Here is a 10,564-nt window from a genome sequence, read left to right as displayed (position 1 = left end):
TGCGATTGCCTTGCAGCATTGGGTTGCAGAGGCAATTCGTTCTGTGGTGCACACGTTGGCTTTTATCGAACTTTTGCACCAAACTGTATGTGTTAAATGTTTAACTGTCGTTGCACGCATGAGTCCCATTTCGCGCACAGTTCACTGTCGGTGTGATGGAGTCGGTCGCTTTTGTGTTGATGTTATTAGTGGAGTCCGAATCAGCCCCACCCCTCCACAAGCACGAGTGACGTCACCGCGTTTATATAAAAGTTTATATAAAAGTCGTCGGAGGCGAGGATGTGTTGTGGTGTAACGTTACTTGTTACGATCGGAGTTGCAGTAAAGACCGATATCAGACGAGAAAAATGCTCATGAATTGGAAGATCGTCGTTCCTTTGCTCGCGGTGGCATTCATCGTGGCGAGCGCCGATGTGATCGCGGGGGGCGTCATGGACGCAGATATGAAGGACCAAGCTACTAGAGATGCGCTGCAGTTCGCTGTGGCCGAATACAACAAGGGAACAAACGACCTGTATGTTTGGCAGATGGCCACGGTTGTCAAGGCTCAGAAACAGGTCAGTCCCTTTTTAAAGATTATTTCATTTAGTTGAATGACGTCAGTGTTGGCCGTTCGTTGTTTAGCGTAGTTAAAAAAAAAAAATCATCCCGCTGTTCAATACTTAAATTCACTCTGGCTATCTACTCTGATTTCAGGACAATTTCTTCTGTGTGCCAGAGGCAGAATAACTAATGATGTGCATTCGTAAATTCATCTATCGAATATGACCGGTGTCAATAAACGTCGGCCAAAATTCGTAATTAAATAGTTGCCTGCAGCACAGTTGGTCAAACTGTGTCTGGAATGCGGTTTAAACCTATCAGCATCCAGTATTAGACCCACCCGTTTGTATAATTACCTATAATGCAGGGTATGTTTGAACCATAGAATTAAATGCTATAGTTGGGGGAAAAAATAACGTTTGAGCTACTTTTGAAAGCAAAAGTCAAATTTTGCTAGGACTGATGGTTAGCTAAACAAGCAAGTCTGTTTGTTGGGTTACAACGGAAACTACTGTAGCCATCTAGTCAACTTGCTAGCTACTTCGCTGGATGGTGAACACACTTGTGGTAAATTATAGTTTTGACGTAAAAGGAATAATCAACTCAGAGTTCTATCCATTCTCTGGAAAATAATTTAACTCAGTGTAAGGTCGGTTACGCTTTAGTGTCGTGGAACAAGCCTTCCACATCGTTCATTGTTTTCCATAGAACGCATAGACGTTGATCCCTTAGTTGGTGATGAGTGGAGACAATGGGAGCCTATTGTCGGGAGTAAACACGCTAGGACTAATGTGATTAAGATGAACATTGCCTTATGTATCCTCTGGCTCAGTGAACAATGCTCACTTGACCATTATGCAGTGGACTCATTTGTTAAACCATGCGGTCATCTGCACTGTTTTTAGTAGTTCAGTTCTAGCCATAGAAATAGAATCACTAGAACAGGTTCCTCATTCAAGATGGATGATTTCTATGTCCGTGGTCTGACGTGCTGACCATCCTCTGCTTACAGGTGGTAGCTGGGATGAAGTACATCTTCACAGTGCAGATGGCCAGGACCCTGTGCAGGAAGGGAGGTGTGGAGAAGGACTGCGCTGTGCACCAGGACCCAGCTGCAGTAAGGACCACTAGGCTAGCCTGGTCCCAGATCTGTTTGTGTGAAATACTGGCACTTCAGCTCAGTGCTTCCTACATGTACAGCTTAAGAATGGTTAATTTTTAGTTTATAACCTGTTAAACAGTGAACACATTAACTACTTATAAACCGTTAGGAAATCCTACTTGTAACGTGTTACCCATTTCACTATTGGCTCAGTATTGAGTTGTTTGCAAAGGGAAGTTTCAGTTGACATTTGTATAGACTAATGTCTGTTGGCAGTGTTTGAGAGCATCAAAACAATGATTTATTGTGGGTACATTTTGCCTGACTACTCTACAAATAATACATTGTTTATGATGCAAGGTGATTTGTAGCTCAGGCAGTCAGATGCAATGTCCAACAAACGTTCTCTCATGTGTTATGCTTGCTGAAGGTGTGTGATCATACCAACTCCTGTTGCTTCCTGTTTCCTCAGACCAACCAGTGCACCTTTGAGGTGTGGAGCCGCCCCTGGCTGGGAGCGATCCAGTTGATCAAGAATGACTGCCAGCCGTAAAGACCCAAAGGAGAGACGACTTCGTCTAGTCTTCCCCATAACTAGTGCAATGTATTACTAATGCTGGTCAACCTCTGAACATATAAACAAAAATCCTACTAATAATTTGCTTACTTTATTCATTCCCACACCAATAAAATAACTTGTCTTAAATTTAGTATTAAAATAGTTTGTAAACTCTATGCAATAGTTGAACTAAATAAAGAAATGGTTTGTTACATCATGTGGTTTGTTTATTTATTTATTTTAAGGGTTGGATCAGCTAAATATTGCGGAAAGAATATTAGTTCCATCAATGTAATTGTCTATATCATTTCCAATCCCCCATATATTTTTTGGGTAAATATATATATCCATACACACATGCATACATACACCTATATAGACATACTTTTTAAAAGAATATCCCTTTATTATTATTCCCCGCAAACCCTTCCACCGATCCCCCAGTTGGAGTAAACTAATAAACACTTCGGCTTTTACCTTCAACTGTGATATGACTAAAGAGTTAATCAGGGTGATTTTTCCACATAGACAGGTATTTTCCTTTCCAAGGTAGCAAGATCTTATCTATTTTTTTCTACTTTCTATAAAAATGTATTTTGGGATTTGTATACCGAGTATGTCTCCGTCAGACCATTTAATTGGTCAACTACATGGTAATGTAAAATTAGCATTTTTTTTTTTGTGATCCAATACGTAATATTTTATCATAATTTGGTTTTAATCCAGAGAGGTTAGCGAAAGTATCTAGATCCTCTATGAGGCTGTGGAGAGACTCTAATTGTGGTTTTAAAAGAAAACATGAATCATCAGCGTACAATGACACCTTAGTTTTTAAGCCACGGATTTCTAATCCCTTAATATTATTGGTTGATCTAATCTTAACAGCTAACATTTCAATGGCAATAATAAATATATATGCCGATAGTGGACAACCTTGTTTTACTCTAGAGTTGAAAACTTTGAGATGTAGCTATTATTTACTATTTTACACCTACTATACATCATTTTAACCCATTTTATAAGAGATTGTACAAAATTTAAATATGCTAGGCATTTATATATAAACTCCAGTCGTACTTTATCAAAAGCCTTTCCCAAAATCGGCTATGAAAACCAGGCCTGGTGTCCCCGATATTTCATAGTATTCTATTGTTTCCAGTACTTGTCTTATATTATCTCCAATGTATCGTCCATGTAAAACACCTGTCATATTAGGATGAATAATATCTGACAATACTTTTTGAATTCTATACGCCAAGCATTTTGCTAGGATTTTTGCATCACAACGCTGAAGTGTAAGAGGTCTCCAATTTTTTTAATGGACTGGATCTTTATATATACACCACTTGGGTCAGGTTTCAGTAATAATGATATCAGACCTTCTTGTTGCGTGTCTGAATCTACCATTTATATAGGAGTGGTTAAAACATGCTAATAATGGTCCTCTGAGTCTATCAAAAAAGGTTTTGTATACTTCCACTGGTATGCCATCCAGCCCTGGAGTTTTCCCATCCTTAATACTTCCACTGGTATGCCATCCAGCCCTGGAGTTTTGTATACTTCCACTGGTATGCCATCCAGCCCTGGAGTTTGGTATACTTCCACTGGTATGCCATCCAGCCCTGGAGTTTTGTATACTTCCACTGGTATGCCATCCAGCCCTGGAGTTTTGTATACTTCCACTGGTATTGGAAGTGGCCATCACAAAGCCCTGACCTCAATCCCGTAGACAATTTGTGGGCAAAACTGAAAATGCCTGTGTGAGCAAGGAGGCCTACAAACCTGATTCTGTTACACCAGCCCTGTCAGGAGGAATGGGCCAAAATTCACCCAATTTATTGTGGGAAGCTTGTGGAAGGCTACCCAAAACGTTTGACCCAAGGATAAACAATTTAAAGGCAATGCTACCAAATACTAATTGAGTGTATGTAAACTTCTGACCCACTGGAAATGTGATAAATGAAATTAAAGCTGAAATAAATCACTCTCCACTATTATTCTTAAAATAAAGTGGTGATCCTAACTGACCTAAAATTGAATTTTTACGAGGATTGTATGTCAGACATGGTGAAAAACTGAGATTAAATGTGATTGGCTAAAGTGTATATAAACTTACAACTTCAACTGAATCTTATCTCAGTTCACTGGTCACGTTTACAACACCCACCTGTAGCACACGTTCACCCGGCCACAGCTGCACCAAAATAGCCTCCAACACTCTCCTCAGCAAACTGGATGCAGTCTATCACAGTGTCATCCGTTTTGTTACCAAAGCCCCATACACCACCCACCACTGCGACCTGTATGCTCTAGTCGGCTGGCACTCGCTACATATTCGTCACCAGACCCACTGGCTCCAGGTCATTTATAAGTCTATGCTAGGTAAAGCTCTGCCTTATCTCAGCTTACTGGTCACGATAACAACACCCACCCATAGCACATGGTTCCAGCAGGTATATCTCACTGATCATCCCCAAAGCCAACACCTTCTTTGGCCGCCTTTCCTTCCATTTCTCTGCTGCAATTGACTGGAACGAATTGCAAAAATCACTGAAGTTGGACACTGATATTTCCCTCAACAACTTTAGACATCAGCTATCTAAGCAGCTAACCAATCGCTGCAGCTGTACATAGTCCATCTGTAAATAGCCCATCCAATCTAACTACCTCATCCCCATACTGTTTTTATTTACATTTCTGCTCTTTTGCACACCAGTATCTCTACTTGCACATCATCATCTGCTCATTTGTCACTCCAGTGTTAATCTGCTAAATTGTAATTCTTTGCTACTATGGCCTATATATTGCCTACCCCCTCATGCCTTTCACACACACTGTATATAGACTTTCTTTTTTTCTACTGTGTCATTGACTTATTTATTGTGTTATTGGCTTGTTTATTCCATGTGTAACTGTGTTGTTGTCTGTGTCACACTGCTTTGCTTTATCTTGGCCAGGTCGCAGTTGGTAAATGAGAACTTGTTCTCAACTAGTCTACCTGGTTAAATAAAGGTGTTCTCAACTAGCCTACCTGGTTAAATAAAGGTGTTCTCAACTAGCCACCTGGTTAAATAAAGGTGTTCTCAACTAGCCTACCTGGTTAAATAAAGGTGTTCTCAACTAGCCTACCTGGTTAAATAAAGGTGTTCTCAACTAGCCTACCTGGTTAAATAAAGGTGTTCTCAACTAGCCTACCTGGTTAAATAAAGGTGTTCTCAACTAGCCTACCTGGTTAAATAAAGGTGAAAATAAAATAAAAACATATAAAACTGTATAGATGAACTTTGATCAGTCATTAAAATATGATGCTTTTATATGCATCTTATCAATGCACATGATTGTAATACCTTTAAGACTAGCGAAGATTAAGTTATGCTTGTGTTTTGTCCATGCTCATTTTTAGTGTAAGCTGTGTGGTTTACAGTAGAACACAACAAAGGAAAATATTCTAATTGTATTCTTAACTATAACATTGTTTATCAGTGCTGTGTTTAGAGATCTGATTGGTAAATGTTAATTCAATAACCAAAATGGAGGGTGCTTGTTCTTTTAATCGTTTTATTGTATAAAACTAAAAATAGAAACCATCTCTCGTTCACCTTTGTTAGTTGACTGCTGAACTTTTCACAGGCTGATGCTACCACCTAGTGGTTCGATTTCCTCAGATATGATGTTTTATACTTTAAAAAGCAAAACAACTCAAAGTTTAGACTAGACATAAATGTTGTACTGTACAACAATTTAACATTCTCAACACAGTGTAAGCAGTGCATTTTCTAGCTTGACTACAACCTTGAGGTAACACAACACTACACTAATATAAGAACTGTTTTCAAACTTGTCAAGCTCAAAATCGGGCAATGACGCAAAAAGACTGTCACAGGTCAGAGTAAAACATGCTAAATTGTCTGTTTCTGAGCAGACTGTGACACTCCTTTGTCCAAGTCACCAGTCAAATGTGACCGAGTGTCAGAAAAGCCAAGGTACTTTCTGTATCTGGGGGTGAGAGTACTTCTAGGTCCCATCTGCTACATCAAGGAGCAAAGACACCACTCCTTCACCTCCTCTCGGTGTACTCCTCCAGTCGTACCAGCCATCTCTCCCAGTACTGTAGCACCTGGTCTGAGCTCAGTCGATGAGGATGGGCTGGGGAACCATCTTTATAGGCCACCACTATCAGTCCATTCTCAACCTGCAGAGACAAAGGGGGGGGGGGGGGGGGGGGTAAGCAATGTAGGAAATCAAGCACATAGTTTAGCACGTAGGAAAGAGATATGGTCATGTTTCATGGTCAGAGACAGAGAGAGTCAGCCAGTCCCAATTTGCTCCGTGCCCCTCCCCCTTGGCCCTAACCCTTGGACGTTTGCAAATCTGTAAGGTGGCAGCCATACTGGAAGTTCTTTCACTGCTGCTTACACCTACCCAGAACCTAAAAGAACTGAATGCTCCTTCACAATACTGCTTATACCTACCCAGAACTGGAAATTCCTTCACTGCACCTGCTTATACCTACCCAGAACTGGAAATTCCTTCACTGCACCTGCTTATACCTACCCAGAACTGGAAATTCCTTCACTGCACCTGCTTATACCTACCCAGAACTGGAAATTCCTTCACTGCACCTGCTTATACCTACCCAGAACTGGAAATTCCTTCACTGCACCTGCTTATACCTACCCAGAACTGGAAATTCCTTCACTGCACTGCTTATACCTACCCAGAACCTAAAGAACTGAATGCTCCTTTACTGCACCTGCTTATACCTACCCAGAACCTAAAGAACTGAATGCTCCTTCACAATACTGCTTATACCTACCCAGAACCTAAAGAACTGATGGTCCTTCACAATACTGCTTATACCTACCCAGAACCTAAAGAACTGAATGCTCCTTCACAATACTGCTTATACCTACCCAGAACCTAAAGAACTGAATGCTCCTTCACAATACTGCTTATACCTACCCAGAACTGGAAATTCCTTCACTGCACCTGCTTATACCTACCCAGAACTGGAAATTCCTTCACTGCACCTGCTTATACCTACCCAGAACTGGAAATTCCTTCACTGCACCTGCTTATACCTACCCAGAACTGGAAATTCCTTCACTGCACCTGCTTATACCTACCCAGAACTGGAAATTCCTTCACTGCACCTGCTTATACCTACCCAGAACTGGAAATTCCTTCACTGCACTGCTTATACCTACCCAGAACCTAAAGAACTGAATGCTCCTTTACTGCACCTGCTTATACCTACCCAGAACCTAAAGAACTGAATGCTCCTTCACAATACTGCTTATACCTACCCAGAACCTAAAGAACTGATGGTCCTTCACAATACTGCTTATACCTACCCAGAACCTAAAGAACTGATGGTCCTTCACAATACTGCTTATACCTACCCAGAACCTAAAGAACTGAATGCTCCTTCACAATACTGCTTATACCTACCCAGAACCTAAAGAACTGAATGCTCCTTCACAATACTGGCTTATAACTACCCAGAACTGCAAGCATTGAAGGGTTAGGGCCAAGGAGGAATGGTAGGAAGCAAATTAGAACAGGCTGAGAGAGTATGGTGGGCTCCAGTGGTGTAGTGGAGGGTAAACAAGGGGAAATACCGTTTACGCAGCTTTTGTATTTTGCGTGAGTGATTACCCATCTGCTGAAAAATACAATTTAAGTTCGTGGGAGCGTTACTGTAACTCACCACAAACTGCGGTCAACATTTGCCCACCTATTTTTTATTTTTTTACCACTACATCACTGGGGGTCTCGCTCAAATCATACCTACCTGGTAGTTGTAGTTCACGTCGTTGTTTAAGGCCCCAACGTAGGCTGCCACCTGTAGAGGGTTGTCGTAGGTGTTGCTGAGGAAAGGTTTCGACCTCTCCGATGTCTTCCAATCGATCACACACAGCACACCCCTGGGGAAGGAAGGCTGAGCTTTAGTTTCCCAGAAACAGATTTAAAACTATTTCAGGGCCCTTCCAAATTAGATTCTCCATTGAGCATGCATGTTTTATAGTCCAGGACTAGGCTTTATCTGGCTACCCATACTAGATTACGGAGACATAATTTCTAGATTGGCAGGTAAGAGTGCTCTCGAGCAGCTAGATGTTCTTTACCATTCCACCATCAGATTTGCCACCAATGCTTCTTATAGGACACATCACTGCACTCTATACTCTGTAAACTGGTAATCTCTGTATACACCCACTGGTTGATGCTTACCTCTTAGCCCCCCCCCCCCCCTTATCTAAGATACCTACTGCAGCCCTCATCCTCCACATACAACACCCATTCTATTGTTGGCTCTACATTATTGCCTTTGTGCTGGTGTCTGTGCCAAATAATGTTTGTACCATGTTTTGTTATGCTACCATGTTGTGCTGCTGCCATGTTGTTGTCATGTGGTGTTGCTGCCATGCTGTGTTATGTGTTGCTGCCATGTTGTTGCCATGCTGTGTTATGTGTTGCTGCCATGCTGTGTTGTCCTAGGTCTCTCTTTATGTAGTGTTGTGGTCTCCCTTGTCGTGATGGGTTTTATCCTATATTTTTCTTTGTAATGCCAGCCCCCATCTCCACAGGAGGCCTTTTGTCTAGACCGTCATTGTAAATAAGAATTTGTTCTTAACTGACTGCCTAGTTAAATACATTAAAATCACACAAGTGGAGAGAATTAATAAAAGTGTCAGTTGGCCAAATAAACTGACAGGTCAGGTAGAGTTTGAGTCGACTACATTGCAGAAAATGAATTACATCAGATTACTACATCATGTGATGTGGTTAGCTGACATGTTGAAAACCTATCAAGTTATTGAGAGAGACATCTATTAGTGGTCTGCAATGTAGTTAGCCTGGAACGTGGCCATCATCACCATCCTTACCTGTAGAGAGCCACACAGTCCACAATCCCCAGATAGCCTAGTTTTTCATGTTGTACACGGCTCTCGATGGCTCGCACTCCCCTAACGTCCTCCAGTACATGGCGTACACTTTCCATGTATCCCTCTACCTCCGATGGCATCTCTGGTACCTCCTCAGGATCTTCCCCCGGGACCTCCTTTGTTGTCAACGGGAGAACACTCTCCACGGCCGAATGGAAAAGCTTCCCTTGCCTGAAGAGATCTAACATAGAAACATTTGGTTCATTTGAATGACAGTGTGTGTATCATGTCCTCATTTGTAGAACATTCATATTTTAGAGCCTTAAAAAAAACAACTTTAGAATCAGAGGGTTCTGCCTACTTACTCTGACTGTATTCCTTAAAGCCATCCTCTCCCAGTTGAGCTATCATCTTCCTCCTCCATCTCTCCAGGTAAAACTGTTGCTCTGGGGACATAGTCTCCTGTAGGATACGGGTCACACTGGGCACTGAGCCCCTGTCCTGACCCCTCCGTAGGATAATTCTGGCTGGAGCCCCTCCAAGCTCAGTTTCGCCAAAATCAAATACCCGGTCTTGGTTGAGCAACGGGTGGAGGATTTTAGGCATTTTGGAAGGTGTTGTGTTTCGATTAGATGGTGTTGGGGATTTTATCACAGGTCCGTAGATTTGAACATCTTGCTCCTCTATGATGTCGGGAGTTTGAGCACTGACTCTGTGGGACACAACTGACTTGAAGAGTGAGGAGTAGCGTCCGCTGTCCACGGAACTGTATGGACTGCTTTTCTTGCGAGCTGGAGAGGCATTGGAGGTGGAGAAAGTATTCACGGAGGTCCGGGTACAATGGGAGAAGAGTCCACTGACAACCCTAGATGACTCCCCAACACGCTGGGCACATCTCAACAGCTGATGAAAAAGCATTCCAGCTAGCTAACGTTAAATAAATATATCCGACAACGTTCACTGTGTGCTCTATCTTTGCGTTTGCAGCTAGGTATTTAAAGTGACTCAAGACAGCAACGCCCAAGTTATGCTTTGGTTACATTAAATAATTAATGAAAATAGAAAATAAAGAATTAAATTAGATGATAGTTGTTACCTCTCCCAAACGTCGCGCCATTTTTGTTAGACTTTTCTGACCGGAGAGCGAGAGGTTGCGGGGCTTGTATTTTTTTCTCACGTAAATCCTGCGTGGGACATGATATAACAAACTACAAGTCCAGTAAATCATTTGAAGGTGTGTCTTTGAAACTGGTCCGTGTTTTCCTGACATGGAACCAAAGTAAACGTTGATATTGTAGCTGGAAACAGCCCCCCCCCCCCAAAAAAAAGCTTGTTTGAAAAGTGCACATATTCCGTGGCTATATACAGTTCCTTTTTAAAATATGTAATAATTTATGATGTTTAATTGTTGTATCGGTATGTTTTAAATGCCACGTGCGTTGAATCAACAAAAAAAAAAGCAACGAACTA

General features: G+C 41.7%; 2 protein-coding genes across 2 annotated transcripts; one reads left to right on the top strand and one right to left on the bottom strand.

Moving 5' to 3' along the window:
* Positions 1–221: 221 nt before the first annotated feature.
* On the top strand, positions 222–2,421 carry LOC109870263 (cystatin). The gene is made up of 3 exons (XM_031804865.1): positions 222–557; positions 1,556–1,660; positions 2,118–2,421. Exons 1-3 carry the CDS (start codon positions 348–350, stop codon positions 2,196–2,198), a joined length of 396 nt encoding a protein of 131 aa, XP_031660725.1. The 5' UTR covers positions 222–347; the 3' UTR covers positions 2,199–2,421.
* Positions 2,422–5,748: 3,327 nt separating this feature from the next.
* On the bottom strand, positions 5,749–10,320 carry mgme1 (mitochondrial genome maintenance exonuclease 1). Its single transcript, XM_031804861.1, has 5 exons — positions 10,191–10,320; positions 9,460–9,997; positions 9,095–9,335; positions 7,999–8,131; positions 5,749–6,396 (listed from the first exon to the last, which is right to left on the bottom strand). The coding sequence occupies exons 1-5, from the start codon at positions 10,209–10,211 to the stop codon at positions 6,262–6,264; spliced, it is 1,068 nt and encodes a 355-aa protein (XP_031660721.1). The 5' UTR covers positions 10,212–10,320; the 3' UTR covers positions 5,749–6,261.
* Between the last annotated feature and the right edge of the window lie 244 nt (positions 10,321–10,564).

The sequence above is a fragment of the Oncorhynchus kisutch genome, linkage group LG25 (genome assembly GCF_002021735.2).
Source record: "Oncorhynchus kisutch isolate 150728-3 linkage group LG25, Okis_V2, whole genome shotgun sequence".
Taxonomy (NCBI): Eukaryota; Metazoa; Chordata; class Actinopteri; order Salmoniformes; family Salmonidae; genus Oncorhynchus; species Oncorhynchus kisutch.
Note: the sequence above shows the minus strand (reverse complement) of the source record. Positions and strands in the feature narration are given on the sequence as shown.

What these genes read in the sequence shown, in the direction of transcription:
- mgme1 (XM_031804861.1), bottom strand. Translation starts at nt 10,211, where the DNA reads ATGGCGCGACGTTTGGGAGAG. An exon ending in CTTTAAGGAATACAGTCAGA is followed by an intron (nt 9,336 to 9,459) that starts GTAAGTAGGCAG and finishes TTTCTATGTTAG; the next exon opens with ATCTCTTCAGGCAAGGGAAG. An exon ending in GACTGTGTGGCTCTCTACAG is followed by an intron (nt 8,132 to 9,094) that starts GTAAGGATGGTG and finishes TTCCTTCCCCAG; the next exon opens with GGGTGTGCTGTGTGTGATCG.
- LOC109870263 (XM_031804865.1), top strand. Translation starts at nt 348, where the DNA reads ATGCTCATGAATTGGAAGATCGTCGTTCCTTTGCTCGCGGTGGCATTC. An exon ending in TTGTCAAGGCTCAGAAACAG is followed by an intron (nt 558 to 1,555) that starts GTCAGTCCCTTT and finishes CTCTGCTTACAG; the next exon opens with GTGGTAGCTGGGATGAAGTA. An exon ending in TGCACCAGGACCCAGCTGCA is followed by an intron (nt 1,661 to 2,117) that starts GTAAGGACCACT and finishes CTGTTTCCTCAG; the next exon opens with ACCAACCAGTGCACCTTTGA.